This window comes from Hylaeus anthracinus, unplaced genomic scaffold (genome assembly GCF_026225885.1).
Source record: "Hylaeus anthracinus isolate JK02 unplaced genomic scaffold, UHH_iyHylAnth1.0_haploid 11989, whole genome shotgun sequence".
NCBI classification, from domain to species: domain Eukaryota; kingdom Metazoa; phylum Arthropoda; class Insecta; order Hymenoptera; family Colletidae; genus Hylaeus; species Hylaeus anthracinus.
The window spans coordinates 13,914,995-13,931,195 of record NW_026534337.1 but is presented as its reverse complement, the minus strand read 5'-3'; the positions used below and the strand labels follow the sequence as shown (position 1 = coordinate 13,931,195).

The following is a 16,201-nucleotide window of genomic DNA, read 5'->3' as shown; positions in this document are numbered from 1 at the left end:
TGAACATAACAGTCACGCGCAAACATTTTCAGGCGATCGCCCTTTTCGTTTCAATCTCAAAAAAAAGTTAAAGAGGAAGATTTTTGAGAAGCGGCGAGTATCGGAGCACCGTCATAAACTGATCACCACGTGGATTTTATTCGTCATCCATTGCTCGAATAAAACATTTCCTGATCGTGAGTCAAGCATGACTTTATTTAGAATTAAACAGCCATCTCATGTACGAGCTGGTCTTAAGTCAACCGGAACATAGGTACTGGAATAAAGATCAGTTACTCAAATATTTACAAAATGAGTGGTGAAGATAACGAGTGATATCGTTAACTAATTCATCGAATCACCAATCGGACGTATCGCTGTTATCTCTTCCAATTAGATAACAAAGAAGATTAAAATATTATTCGTCGTTAGAATCACGCATGGCCGGGCCTACGAGACACTGTGTACATTGCGTATATAACGCCATACTTTCGATATACCGCCGGCGTCGACACATCGACGCCGACGCCGACGCCGCCAGTCGAGCGGGGGAGGATACTTTGGTTCCAGGCGTCCGTCTTTTGGGAAATGTCAGTCAGTGTATTGCGTGCTTCTCAGCTCGAAAGTCGGGTCCACGCGGTCACCGAAGAATCCGCGAGAGTTTCTAGTCTCGTTCGCGTACTTTCCATTCGACGAAGCGAATTTTAGGGAAACCCAACCGTTTCCTGGTGTGTCATGTTGTGATATAGTCAACGTATCACGTACGAAGGAAATTTGATGCTCGTGAAACGAGCGCGTTTGGTCATGAGGAAATAATTTCTAGAGGATCAGAGTTTGTTAATCGGTCGAAGCAACGAGGGTACCACGGGGTAAGAATTCTTCTGCATGATGTAACCTTGACTTCGTGTCAGCTGGCGCACTCTGAAGGGAGTGCCACCCGATCGATGGCACGGTCGGTCTATTTACTTGCCGACACGACTCTTATCAAACTGATAGACGTAGAATCGAAGGAACACTCGGAAGTAACTTGTACGTTTGATAGGAATGCTCTCGAAGGAATCAAAATAACTTCGGATAGTTTAATCTTACGTACGTGTTTGACAATTGTAATAATCGAAACACATTCGTTTTACAAAAAATATGATCAGGTTATGAACACTACGGTAATTGAATAATGAAACAGAGAATATGTTGGCTTCTTTATCGGAAAGCCACGAGCTGTGTACGAAACATACACCAAACTCCTGAAAATACTGTGTACGTTTACTATATTTACTCCGTAACAAATCAACCGCAACGTTCCAGAACATCAAAGTCAATCTCGTATGGCAGCATCATAAGCTACGTTGAAAACACGTGCTATAATGACGTAATTGTTTTAATTTCGGCTATTTATGAACGTGGTCCAATGTACATAGCGGTGTAAATAACCCTTTCGTTGCGGCGTTCTTTGGAGGAGTGAATCTAGAGATCGAATGATCGGCATTCAAACAGTATTTTTCATAAACAACTGAGACTTGACACACGAAAGACTTTTCGATTCATGTTTAAGTTCTTTTGAAGTTTGTTAGTACTGTGCCACAGCCAAATTCTTTCATTTATTAGTTTCATTTATTAATACGCTTGAAGGGCTCTCTTGCAAAACGAAAGAAGGTTCCTTGCACGGCAATTAAATTACACAGCGTGAAATTCGGCAAATCTGTGATTCCATAATCGGTATCTGGGTCAACGTCAAGGTGCCTTCTGCCCAATGATACCGTGGGCCAAGTTTGAAGGTCGACGCTCCAAAAACGGTGCGACGTAGCGCCAAGGCCTACTTTCGTGTATCCCCTTTAACGGCTCGATGTCGCTATGCAAACGTGATAACGCACAAACCTGTTTGAAACGCGACCACAGACTAGCTCAACGGAGGCGAAACTCTTGTCAGAAGAAAATTTAGAATTTCTATCTTACCTGTTAATAATTTTGTTCAGCACGAATATAAATCACAAATACAAATCTGGAAGTAGCATTGCTCTATCAACCTCTATCTAGAAATTTGGCTACTGGTTACTTATAGACTTTCTATAGTTAACGAATATGGTACACAAACCCATTTAAGTAAATAACGAAGAAAAACGTAATTCGCCAAATAAATAACAAAGTATCTCTATTAAATTAAGCACACATCCATAAAGGTCATTGAACAGAATGAAATATGTACTCAGAACCGTCTAAGGTAAATATTCAACTTGCGAAAATTCGCAAGTCCATCGGAAGGTTAACGTACAGGACGCGTCTTTGAGTGATCATCCTCGCTTGTTGTTTATCAAATGCGAGAGTGAGTCAGAGTGTCCTTTCTCTGTCTCTCGAACGTTTAAAGTATACTCTGTCATTATCATGCGTAGGGAGTGTGCGCAACGGACGTGAGCTCTTAGTGTATAGGAAACACGTTATCGAACAGTCGTGTCTCGCTTCTCCGTTGTCGAAGGGAGTCAAAAGACCTTTGTACGCGAATAAGAAACGTTATGGACCTAACGCGTTACAGGATGAACGAATGTTTTGTTCTAGTAGACCCAACGCGTTGTTAGACGGCAGATCATGTTGATCGGCGCATTCGCTCAACGCCCAACGTGTAACCGCGCCGACATTTTGTTAAAAGATCGGGTGGATTCGAAGGTGGTCGGGACTTGGCGTCACAGGTCCGATGGTGCAGCCAGTAAGTGATAAGCAATCATCGGAAGGAATCGTTTGAGGACATTGTCAGCATTAGGTTACTTCTACAAAATGGACGAAACAATCGAGGCAACGAATAAACGGGAAAGTCGCGATAAAATTAAGAAAAGAACGATTTCCATAGAGCAGAAGTTGGATATCGCTGTGAAATTAGAGAACGGAGTACCCGTACAACAATTAAGTTTCGAATACGGTATCCACCCTGCGACTGTCCGTCGGATTCGACGAAAAATTTCGATCTTGCGCTGTTACAGCACCCAAGGTATCCACGCTCGGAAAAGAAAAAGAATACGAAAACCGCCGCACCACGAATTGGAAAAGCGCCTTAACGCGTGGTACTTGGAAAGAAGAGCGTTAGGAGAGACAGCCACCGACCAGATACTGCATACGAAAGCCCAGGAATTGATTCAACAGTTTGCAGAAACGCCACAATTCAAGGCTAGTATAGGGTGGTTGGCGAAATTCAAAAAACGATACAACATCCGTCTAGCGTGCACTAAAACTAAACGAAAACCACAAAAGGATATGGCGGGTGTCGAGGAATACCCGTCGTTTTTTACTTGCAAAGTGGAAAAAGAGAACCTCGCGTACGAAAACGCGTACGCCATTGATGAAACTAGTCCTACCTGGAGTAAGATTGAGTTTGAGGATGACACGTATGAAAAGTGTCAGGAAGAGAATGAAGAAGAACAGGAAAGACCACCGGAAAACGTACAAAAAGAGCCAATTGCATTCGTACAAGAACCACTAGGAAACGTAAAAGAAGATTCACTGGAAAACGAACAGAAAGGGTCATTTAAGTTCGTACAAGAATCGCTAGAGAACGCGCAAGGAGAGTCCCAGGCAGATTTACGAAGAGAAGAATTAGAGAAAGCATTCGGCATAATAGCGAAGTACTCGGAACACGAGTCCCAATTCATTCAACTAACGATTAGAAATTTACAAGAGCATTTCCTGAGAAGACAAGATTAATAAATCTATGAATCTAGAATTAAAAAGTCAACCATAGTGTATACTACAAAAAAGGGTATTTACACCTTGTTCGCAGTCAACGTATTAAGTAAGAATGGGGTAAGTCATTTAATGCATATCGAAAAAGGAAATGTAACAAAATTCATTTTCCAAAGGCCCGAGTCGATCTCTTAACGAAATGTCCGAAAGATGGAACGAAACAAAGTACGAATACTTGAATATTTATTTTGTTATTTTGTTGTATGACTTACATTAAATTCCGTCTCAATCTCGCCTTCGACAAGAAAGAAGGGAAAAACGACTGCTAAGAGTACCTCTCTACGTTAGTAGCTCGCGTCCGTTCTGTACCTGAACAACACGAGACAAACTATCAATGCTTTGGTTATTGTGTACCCTTAGAGGTTATGAGATTTGGTTATATACTTGTTTTACAAACAAAGGTTTCGATGCGAATGTCTTTGGTATTAGATAAAGATCGAATATATACCTGCGGTGACAAAAAAGTATTATGAAACTGCGCCAGTAAACCGAGTATATAGGAGGTGAACTATATCGCGACGTACGTATACGTAACAACGAGATTATTAAGGTAGACGTTGTTGAATCATTCCTCGTACTAGTCAACGTCGCGTGACGAACACACTACGAGACACTGAGCCGACGGTTCAACGATATACATTCAATTTGTAACGTAGACGAAGGTCGGGTCCAAGAAATCTCCTTCCGGTCACAAGTGGTCGTAAAGTCATCGAATTGCGTAGAAAACATGTAAACCTCTGAAAAGTTCGTGCAGTGAGTTAGGTGTCAGTTCCGTCGATAGACACAGAACCGGTGCTTCGAACGAGACGGTTAGTTATCATACGCGATAACGTTACAGGAAAACCGATCTAGTCGCTCCGTAAAATAATTATCGCCGCGTCAAACGCTTCGAAGCGACGGAAGTTTGCTAGCGAATCAATTTGAATGAAACTCGTACTTCAAAAGGCAAATCGATTCGACACGTGATTATTAGAATCGCATTTCCGCATGCATAGTTTCGAAACACTAACAGGGAAGAGTATTTCAGAATCCTGGATACACGTCGGTCAGATCATAGCTAGAGCACAATGAACAACTATTCTTACGGATGGAAACAGGAGGTGATTGAACCAGAATTTGTACGACAGGAAACAAAGAAGGTGGAAGTGAGTATTGGTATCACGCTATAATTTTATAATTCGTTAATAGCGAGGAGCGGCATCGTGTGTTGCGTTTCACACAATAAAAGCAAAATAATTGACGAATATGTGTGTTTTGTCAGTTATGCAATAAAGTTAATTGGTGTTTGCGCTGCAAGGACGTTTCTGGAGTTTGAAAGGTCGCGCTTCTATAATCATTCGCGGCACGTCTCATAGATGGTGCACGCCTAATTTCCATTAAGCCGTGCGCACATCGAAAGCGTGCAAACTATATCCGAACGAAGCCGAATATAGTCGAAAGCAACCGAGAATCACTGATGCCATAATTTTTCGCGCATGCGAGTAATAAATGGCATCAATGAAGTCCCTGGTCAGGAAAAAACGGGCATCTTACGATCCCATGCTTGACAAACTTACAAACATATTATGATGAATGGATACACTGTAATATACACTTCAGGCCACGGACAAGTTGTGAAAAGATAACCTCAAAAAGCGTAGAAATAATCGTGACACAAGTATCATTTTTGCATATAAAACATGGACAGAAAACTCGTAAAAAATGTTATGTTATAATCATTTCTTCACTTGAGGCTGCTATTTCTTTATGACAGCTTTTTTATGGACCATTGTATATACAGGGTGTCCCAAAAGTCGGGGAGGAGCCGGAAATGGGTGGTAGCTGAGACGATTCTGAACAACAATTTCCTTTGCAAAAATGTCGGATGGGGCTTCGTTAAGGAGATATTAAGAGAAAACCCCGACCAATCAGAGCTCGCGTAGACCGTTGGAGCGGCCGCGGTAGCGAAGCTACTCGCTGGCGGCCGCGCTTGTACGCGAACAAGTGACTCGACGTGCATCGAAGGACATTGACGCTGACGCCTAGCGCGTAGCCTTCGCTACCGCGGCCGCTCCAACGGTCTACGCGCGCTCTGATTGGTCGGGGTTTTCTCTTAATATCTCCTTAACGAAGCCTCATCCGACATTTTTGCAAAGGAAATTGTTGTTCAGAATCGTCTCAGCTACCACCCAGTTCCGGCTCCTCCCCGACTTTTGGGACACCCCGTATACCAGAGAGATTCAGGAGAGCTCAAGTCGAAAAATACTTAAAGACTTTTCGATTTGAATTTTCCTTGTTTATTCAAATATACATGGTCTTTCCACACTCTGCATACCGGAGATGGGCAAAACCCTAGGCTTCGAATAAATCTGAAATTTGCCGATGTGTTTGTCTCGCTTCCTTCCTTGAAAATGTTCAAAAGAGGAAACGAGACCAACAAGTCGGCAAACTTCAGATTTATTCGAAGCCTAGGGTTTTGCCCATCACTGCTGCATACCAATGTACCTGAAGCTTAGGGATCTGTAAAATCTTAATCCGGTACTGCATCGCGAGTATCTGTTTATGCCGGCGATTCGGGTGCACGCATTTACGCATCGTAAAACGACGAAATAACGTTCAGGGATCACGTACTCATGCATCAGGTTTCATTCGACTTATCCTTGCCGATACGCGAGGCCAAAATTTGTCATTGACAAGCCCAGGAGAAAGAAAATTGTGCAGTATGGCGCGTTTAGCCATGCCGCGTGACGAAAGATAGGTGAGGGTAACAAGAGAATGATCTCAGTTCGAGGCTCCAGACTTGTCAACGTAACGGTTCTATATCCGCACGGTTGAATCGCGTGGAGAGTCGGGATATTGTTTCCCTCGAGTATCGTTGATGGCGACTGAGATCTGCTTTGTACAGTGACACGTGACAAAAGTTACCCGTCGGAAAACGTTGATCGTCCATCGACGATCACTTTGGAACGTAGCGAGCCAGTGGTGATCGCGATAACCTAGCCAGGGCGTAGTCAACAACGAAGATGAGTTATTACGACAATGGGAATTCAGGTCCTCTCGATGACGTCTTCGTTAAGGCGGCTGTTGAAGTCAAGCGTTTCCTACCGTCGCTTTTCAACATTAAAGTGGTATGCTCCCCGAATGTCATTCGATCAACTTTTATTTTAACCGAGTAAATTTCGTTGCTGACGCACTATTCGATACCTAAAAAGATCACCAAACTTGCTTGCAAATTTCTCGAGAAACTCGTTTAAAACGACTACGCCGACGGATAACGATTTCAAAAGCTTCGAAAACGCAGCTTTTATCACAGTGTTTCGAAATACGAGATATTCCGATGATCTTGGTTTCGGGACAGAAAGGTAAACATCGAAGACTATTAATATCGGCTTGGGATTTTATTTACCGCGGAGAAAATAAAATAATCTCATCTGTTTTTACTACGAAAAATACATTTTATTCATTTAAAAATACATTTATTGCAACAATTCTTGGGACAGAAAATTACAACGTGAAATAAATAATTCAGTAACAATTGACATTCTCAGGTGCTCATATTTTTTCCTTTTGTAATTACTGGGATAATTGTCTATCATTTGAACGGGTATTTGTGGTACGTTACAAATAATAGACATCAGGTGGCTCATGCATAAAATGTTTTAACCAGAACTATACTTATTGCTCTTAACGAATTATTCAATTTAACGAATTTTTATTTGAAGTACGTTATAATAAATTACGTTCTAAAATACTTTTATCTACAGTACATTAACAAACCGACAGAGAGAAGATAACATTTTGACAATAACATTCCTCCTGCCTTGTTCTAAATTGCGTTTAATATTGTAAATATGGAAAGTTGGAGGTATTCCTAACAAATGAAAAGTATATTTTAATGTTTGTCTTAATTTTTCTCAAAAAAAAAATATGAAAACAAAAAAAAGGGAGAACTTTTGTACGCGACTGTGACACAGAGTGAGTTACTCATCCATGACCTAACACACAGCCTCATAATCGTCGATAGGGAACACATCTGTATTACATGGCTCACGCGATTGTAATCATTCGAAGCTACCTCTGAGAATTAATTATTTAGTACTACGACTGGTAGGAATTGCTAGACGTATCGAGTCAAACGTTTTAGTTGACTAAATGTTGAGTAATATTACGTTTGATCATAATTTGATTCAAATTCATAAAGAATTATTTGTTACTCTCCTGTAACGTTTATAAAACACAGTGGCTTGTTCATACGGTAACAGGCAGAAATGAGTATTATTAAGAGTGATGTCGGTAAGAACGTTGACGCTGACAACTTCTGATTGCAACACTCGTTCAATGCGTACGCATTCTCCACCTCGCATAGATTGTTGGCTGAAATTATGATTAAACAAAATACTCACGCCATGCGTCATGTATACGCTACTCATTCATCGCACGTGTGCTGAAATGAACGGCGAAGATAAGAATATGCTTTTTGCTGATACAACTTTTATCTGTACGACCTTTAAAAGAATTTCATCTTCTTTATCTGTAACTTGATAAATTTTTAGATTCATCATCACTATAGCATCACGATAGCATCTTTGTATCTATTACCCTTGATTTTTTTTTTTTTAAATTAATGACAAAGATAAATCGCGTGCGCGTAGAATTTGTCTCCCAAGTCAAAGCGAATCTCAGAGGCAAACTCTCTACGCGACTATTACCGATGTTTTCAGTACCTCAAATTATTTTTTGGAATGTTTAAATACATTGTTATTATTATTAGTTTCCGAAATACAGCGTAATTTAACAACACTAACGTAATATCGCTCCTATTATTTATTATCGATTGTAGCATATCTGGTTATATGCAACTGACGATACCTTGCAATCTAAACTCAATGTGGTTAGTTTTCTTCCTGTTATAATAACTCAGTGTCGCGATAGATAAGTTTAATCAAAAGTATCCTGTAATAGTATACTTCCATCCCTGATTCCGAGTAGTTTATAATTTGCTTCACTGTAATAAATTCGTTCGAGCGTTCAAAAGGTGATCGCGAATTTTTCAAAGACTTTAAGTGCAAAAACTGATAACATCTAACGGTTCTCGTTTATTCGCTTAAATATATATCAAAATGGAATCGGATCGCAAATATACAAATCATCGATTGTCGAATTACTTGCAAGACGGTGTCGCAGTGTTGAAAATATCACCAACGTTAGAATATAATAAAGATGGAACGAACAACGTCAAAATTAATTTCGGTCCGTATTTCAAAACGCAACAGTCGGTGAAAGAAGGTTCAAATTCTCAATCAAACTTTACTAAAGTTAAGAAAACGTACGACGATAAAGCTGTGAAGACTAACAAAAATTATATCGGAAAATCCTGTTACAACGTAGGCTATACTGGGATTTTTAATTAATATTTCAAATTCGAATACAGAAAATTGATTTTACTATTATACAGACAAATTATATATTATGAGCGTAAATACGTAGGAAGCATTCAAAGAAAATGAATTTTTCTAGTTAGGAGAAAAAGGATCCGGATTCAGACCACGAGCAGCCGTCCAGGACTTTAGCACTCTCAAGCAAGAATGTTTGTCAATGGGCAGACTCTTCGAAGATCCCGAATTCCCACCAGTGGACTCTTCTTTATTTTTCTCGAAACGACCTGATAGATACATAGAATGGAAACGTCCAATGGTAAGGATACCGCTAGAACGCGTTGCTTGAGAATTGACCACGCAAATTTATTAACTTGTTACACTGCGCCATTAATAATATTTCGTATCGGCCATCTTGCAAGCCTTAATTAATGTATTAAATGTTATTTATTTTCTCAGTTTCATCTCGATTCGACTGATCAATGAATAGATAAACAACATTTAATTTCACTAATTTTTATAAAAAATCAACAAATTTTATATTCGATTTTAACCTTTTACTCCAGGAAATCGCGGACAACCCGCAACTGTTCGTGGAGGGTTTCTCCAGATTCGATGTTCAACAGGGTGAATTAGGAGACTGTTGGTTGCTGGCCGCAGTTGCGAATCTTACTATGGACTCTAATTTATTTTTTCAAGTAGTGCCAGAAGACCAGAGTTTCGAAGAGAATTACGCCGGCATCTTCCATTTCAGGTACATCGTTTATCGATTGAAACAAATTAGGATACGAATTAACACGTTGATCGCCATGTCACCCATATATGGGTGACAGTGCTTTTCACTGAAGAAGTAAAAAAATTAATTTTGAAAGTCAAGCATGAAAGGAAATGAATTTGAATGAAATTCATGAATTTTGAATGAAGTTACAAAAATAAATACCACGATAAACGTTTGATTATGTAGTCTCCAATATTCTAAATAATATTTCATTTTAGTAGAAACTTTAAAGAAAATTTGTTAGCAGTCAACGTGTTAACCTGATATCTCCGTGTGTAGTCATAGACGTCAATAAATAATAATAGTATGTAATATCAATCCTATGTCACAGGTTTTGGCAGTATGGCAGATGGGTTGATGTAGTAATCGACGACAGATTACCGACCTATCGTGGCGAATTAATGTACCTACGTTCAGCGGAAAGCAACGAGTTTTGGAGTGCTCTGCTAGAAAAAGCTTATGCGAAACTTCACGGTTCCTACGAGGCGCTGAAAGGTGGATCCACTTGCGAGGCCATGGAAGATTTCACGGGCGGTGTAACGGAAATGTACCAAATGGAGGAAACACCTCCGAATCTGTTTAATATTCTGCTAAAAGCTTTCGAAAGAAACTCGTTAATGGGCTGTTCGATAGAGGTAAAATTCAAGGGCTGACGTTTGTCGATTGCTCGTTAAACAAACGGGGAAATAAAACGTGTTGCTATTTTAGCCTGATCCAAACATACTGGAAGCAGAGACGCCTCAAGGACTGATCAGAGGTCATGCTTATAGTATTACTCGCGTGAAATACGTAGAAATTGAAATGCCAAATCGGGTAGGAAGGATACCCTTACTTAGGCTTAGGAACCCTTGGGGAAACGAAGCGGAGTGGAATGGTCCGTGGAGCGATCAGTAAGTGAATCGAGGAATATTGCTCGAAAATGATCATTAATTTGCACAAAGGAGAAACATTTCACTTGTTCAACAGATCACCCGAATGGAGATTTATTCCCGATCACGAGAAGGAAGAGCTAGGTTTGACCTTCGACATGGACGGTGAATTTTGGATGTCGTTTCAAGATTTCACTCAATACTTCACCCAACTAGAAATATGCAATTTAAATCCAGACTCGTTGACCGAGGACGATTTAAACGCTGGTAAGAAGAAATGGGAGATGAGTGTGTTCGAAGGCGAATGGGTGCGAGGCGTTACAGCTGGGGGCTGTAGGAACTTCCTAGGTAAATGTTTCCCCGATCTAACGTCTTTCCTTCTTTACTTCTGTTAAATGCAGACTAACGTAACTGTTAACGCTTCGCAGAAACTTTTTGGCACAACCCTCAATATCGTATTACGCTGGAGTATCCGGATGAGGACGACGATAAGTGTACAGTAATCGTGGCGTTAATGCAGAAGAACAGGCGAGCACAGAGAAGAATGGGCGCAGAGTGTCTAACTATTGGATTCGCAATATACAGCGTATGCATCTACATTGCTCATAAAAGGAACTTTGTGTTTTGTTTAATTTTATCTTGAACAAATGTTCAGTAATGTTCGTGTCATTTAAGTAATGATCAGAACCAATGACTATCTATTAGACCTACGTTAAAACAATCTAATAAGTGTGAAGACAGTAGTACTCTCTAATTTTTCTGATTTTTCCATTGATAGTAGTTTAAGGTTAATCTTCCTATCAACGTAACATAACCACGACAATTTCAATGTACAGTTGGAGAATCCTGCACGACTACCCAAACCGTTAGACATCAATTTCTTCAAATACAATGCATCCGTCGCGAGGTCGCCGGCATTTATAAATTTGCGAGAAGTCACGTGTCGTTTCAAACTACCACCTGGCGTGTATTGTATAGTTCCGAGTACGTTTGATCCTAACGAGGAGGGTGAATTTCTACTTCGAATATTCTCTGAAAATCAGAATAACATGGAGTAAGTGAACCTTTTGTTGGATTGAAGTTAAACGCGACGAAAATCCGAGATTTCTATTGAAACTTTGTTTTCCAGGGAGAATGACGAAGAAGTCGGTATTGGTGAAGTTGATGATAGGGTAAGAAATCCACTCATCAATAGGTGGTAATACATGTTAAATATGCGCACGGTAATTAACGTAACTAAACCACAGTAGTAACACGTAACAATAGGAAGTACCGTTGGTGTCTGAGAAGAATGCATTTGTGCTCGAGAGTGAGAAAATCTGATGTACGTCTAAATAATTAAGAAACAATTTCTTTTTGGAAAAACAAAATAGAATTCATCCGATAGAAATTTGATGAACTCCAATGACGACACAGATACATTCTTCTCGGGTGTCAACTGTACACATTATAAATATTGGGCCAATTTGCACTTGGCATATGCACATCGACAACATGCGTTTAATATGTTAAATTTCCATAATGCTTTCAATGTGTACTCGTGTTTGTGTTGATAGTTCCGTAATGAACTGTGTGGAACTAATCATTGACTAGTGGAACCTTATTAATATCGTAACAACTCGCACGTTTACATTGCTTGGCTTCTAGGTGCTTCACCCTAAAGGTGATAACGAGCACGGAGATGGAGATAAGGTGAATAATTTGCATGCTGTAATGTACATACAAACAACTTTCATCGATAAAATTCAATGAAAATTATTTTTTATATAAATTAATGTATATGTGTATTCTATCGCACCATTCACTTACATTATGCTTCCCGAATTTGAATATCTTCATTTTCTTTCAAGGTTCGAGAAGAACCGGAACCAGACCGAAATGAAGATAAAGTTCGAGAGTTCTTCAAAAAACTCGCTGGTGACGACATGGAAGTAGATTGGATGGAACTGAAGGAAATCTTAGATTTTGCAATGAGAAAAGGTATTATTATATACCCTTTCTTTATATTAACTACTGTTTTCTCTGTTTTTGTTACAGTATTTTTGTTGATTGCTTATTATTAAAAAGCTTCTGTAATTTTCATGCTTTTTAATTTAATATTATTCATAGTTAATGACAATAGCATAATTTACGTAATTACGCTTCTTTATCATTAATCACTCATTAAAAATATTTTATGAAACCCGCGTAAATAGCCCCCTGCATTTTGATTTTAAAAGTTAGTTATGCACCATTTCGATTAATTCGTTTTCATCGTGAATCTGTTATTGTAAGAATGCTACTTAATTATATCTGCACTTTACATTTTCTTTCTTGTATAATCATCTCTTTCTTTCTCTTTATATTGTTTCTTACATAACATACATAAGTACATTTGGGTCGTTGTGCAAGGCAGAAATTTTCATAAGAAAATTGTATCCCCTAATTTGGGACATTGTTTACTTTAACCAAGTTATTAACACAGCTGCTGCGAGCAGAGATTTGTACATTCAATGTGCAATTAGTTATAATTGGTCATGACTAACGAACACTTGTTGCTAAACGAATGTACTTTTACATTAGTATTCAATAAAACTAGATTTCAGGAAGCCAAAACAATCGGAGATGATATTCTGTAACATATAAAATTTATGGCTGTAATTTATACAGCATGGTAAATATATTATAAGTGCAAACTTTAGAGATTGATACAACTCATTAGTCTAACTAAGAAAGTTTTTAATTCCACTACCGAATGAAAAGATCCACGAAAAATACATCAAATCAAAATTTTGCCATGAAGTGTAGTGTATGTATTGATTCAAATGACCCGCATGTACATATGTAAAATTTAATGTTAACATGTAGCTGTATGTTACGGGTAGAACTACCACAGTCGTCGGGTCGTAGTGAGGCTCATGTCACTGAAACCGTACAAGGAAATGGTTCGTTTATCGACACTATCATCTCACTGCTGTGCGGCATTGTTTGTAATAATGAACAGTACAATAAGTCCGTAGGTAAGACATCACCTACTATATAATTCATACTACACCAGGTCACCGTGTTGTACGTAACGCAAACTAAATCACTGTAAACGTTAGGTACTTTTTTACATTGTGGTTAGAGAAAAAGAATCTGTTCAGAACCTGGAATCTTTTAGCTACAAGGTCCGTTCTTGAGAGTTGAAAACATTTACAGTTAATTGTTAGATGACACAGATGAAAGTAAGACTAAAAAAGAAGAAAAATTGCATCCAGGTTTGTCAATTCGACTATTAGATTCTTTTTCTCTCTATACGCAGTGAAGTAGCATAAAATACCCCAAGGAAATAAATTATTCCAGTTCTCAAAAAAATTTGCACTTATCCAAATTGAAATATCATCTACTCTTCTGTCTCAAGCTCGCGGTTACGAATCAGTGGCGCTTAGAGAGGGATTACTGCACTATCCTTCTATGATTGAATATTTTTTGCATGTCCTCTTACCATGAAACCTTAAATTTCAAATGCACTATGCGAAAGTGTCATGCAGCTAACTATAGTCTCGTTAGCCTACTGCTATGTATTTGTAATGCGTTTCTACCTGTGATAATGTCGTAAGCAGTTGTACTTTATGGTTATTGTCTTTAATATTTCAGAAGTTTATTCTTTCGGTTGAGTGTTCATCGCAAAGCAGTAACATACGAATTTTAACGAATATTACAGTTGGAAGTACTTTTCTAATTTCAGAAACACGCGATAAAGGATTCAGTAAGGACGTGTGCCGTAGCATGGTTGCTATGCTAGATGTAGATCATTCAGGGAAACTCGGATTCGAAGAATTCAGAACTTTGTGGAACGATATAAGGAAATGGAGGGTATGTTAAATCAATTAAATAAATAGAGAACACCTACGAACATCATATTTTCTATATTCAAGTAATAAAATCTGGTCAATTCACTTTAAAATGGTATTGGTACTCAGAGAGTACCAATGAGATTTTGTCACTTGAAAGTATGATTGATTGTACCATTCAAAAATAATTTTCATAAATCCTGTTCAATTTTCAGGCGGTTTATAAATTATACGACAAAGACGATTCAGGATTCTTAAGTGCGTTTGAACTACGACAAGCGTTAAATAGCGCTGGTTACCGACTTAATAATCATATTCTCAACATTTTGGTACACCGTTATGGAACGAAAGACGGCATGATCACGTTCGACGACTATATAATGTGCGCTGTGCGACTCAAAACAATGATAGGTGAGCGAAATAATAGTTCTGACTAAAATCGAAGATCCTAACAGACATTTTGCGGTGCAAAATAAGTTACATTATTTTTTGCAGACATTTTCAGAGAACGAGATCCGGATTTAACTAATACCGCAACGTTTACAATGGAGGAGTGGATAGAGAAAACCTTATACTCGTAATCTAATCCGTGTGTCAAAAATGTTGATAAAGAAAGATAAATACGTCAGTGCCGTTCGTATCGTCCTTGTTATCTGTAGACTATTTCTTCTATCATGAAAAACTTGACGAATTTAAACTCTACCCGGACCGAACAACTCTTTTTTTATATTCAATTTCCATGTAACTCGTTTAAGTACACAGTATCCCACAATTGGTGATGCAATGGAACAAAAGATGATCCTTTTTCTAATGACTTGATTAATTTTTTAAGTGTATCAAAGAAATAGACAATGTAAAATATAGAAGTAAAAGACAAAAATAATATCAGTTAGTTTTACTACAAAAACATCTTATTTTTCCAAAAAAAATCACTTTGCACCACGTATTTTGGGATATTATTTACAGATGAACCGAGGACTTCATGGAAGAAAAGTAGAAGAAATGATCAAGAATGTATCTACGTTCTCATTGAGAAATTACAAATAGAAATCGTACCATTTATAGTAATTTGTCTTTTGCATTTGTATTGGTACTATTATATACGTAGGCAAAAACGTGGTTTTACGTGCCTTAAGATAACTTTGACAGAATCATAATTTTATACAGAAAGTTCTTCTATGAAACATGTAAATGATTTAAGGAAAATTGACGGCCTTCCTTGTTATGTAAGATATACATATATACGAAAATTGTATAAGTTAAGTATCCATCTGAACTGTATTCAAAATAAAATTCTATTATTTTGCATTTGAACCAGTATTTCTTGTCCCGTTTTCGCAATATAGTTCTGATAAAGAAACAACATTCAAACATCATATGAAATATACTTGATGATTTGGAGAATATTTATTGTTTAAACACGCAAACACGAACACCAATTCCACAAAGACTTCCGCGGGAATGAACATGAACAATTAAACGACAAAAACCGCCAATTTAAGATTTAGCTACTGGAAGCGAATTTTGAAGCAGTGATGCCAGATAATTAGAACCTGGTACTGATTCAAAACAAAAAGATGATTTCGTGTATTTAAATTTTACTTTCCTATTGGCTGAGACAATCAATTTGACGCATGCTCGTATCATTCGGGGTACGCTTAGAATGGGAGGGAAATATAT

General features: G+C 38.3%; 1 protein-coding gene across 10 annotated transcripts; it reads left to right on the top strand.

The window, feature by feature from the left end:
- Positions 1–555: 555 nt before the first annotated feature.
- Positions 556–15,829, top strand: LOC128887763 (calpain-A-like). 10 transcript variants are annotated; one of them, XM_054144047.1, is made up of 16 exons: positions 556–848; positions 4,733–4,850; positions 9,202–9,378; positions 9,626–9,813; positions 10,169–10,472; positions 10,546–10,727; positions 10,804–11,054; positions 11,135–11,292; positions 11,543–11,760; positions 11,836–11,878; positions 12,354–12,398; positions 12,557–12,686; positions 13,571–13,705; positions 14,416–14,543; positions 14,737–14,932; positions 15,017–15,829. In XM_054144047.1, the coding sequence occupies exons 2-16, from the start codon at positions 4,773–4,775 to the stop codon at positions 15,100–15,102; spliced, it is 2,319 nt and encodes a 772-aa protein (XP_054000022.1). In that variant the 5' UTR covers positions 556–848; positions 4,733–4,772; the 3' UTR covers positions 15,103–15,829. The 10 variants fall into 10 exon arrangements, with proteins under 10 accessions (XP_054000022.1, XP_054000023.1, XP_054000024.1 ...); XM_054144048.1 differs by lacking the exon at positions 556–848 and adding an exon at positions 931–3,765; XM_054144049.1 differs by lacking the exon at positions 556–848 and adding an exon at positions 3,860–4,225.
- Positions 15,830–16,201: the final 372 nt, after the last annotated feature.

What these genes read in the sequence shown, in the direction of transcription:
- LOC128887763 (XM_054144045.1), top strand. Translation starts at nt 6,708, where the DNA reads ATGAGTTATTACGACAATGGGAATTCAGGTCCTCTCGATGACGTCTTC. An exon ending in GCCGGCATCTTCCATTTCAG is followed by an intron (nt 9,814 to 10,168) that starts GTACATCGTTTA and finishes CCTATGTCACAG; the next exon opens with GTTTTGGCAGTATGGCAGAT. An exon ending in AGATTTTGCAATGAGAAAAG is followed by an intron (nt 12,687 to 13,570) that starts GTATTATTATAT and finishes TGTTACGGGTAG; the next exon opens with AACTACCACAGTCGTCGGGT.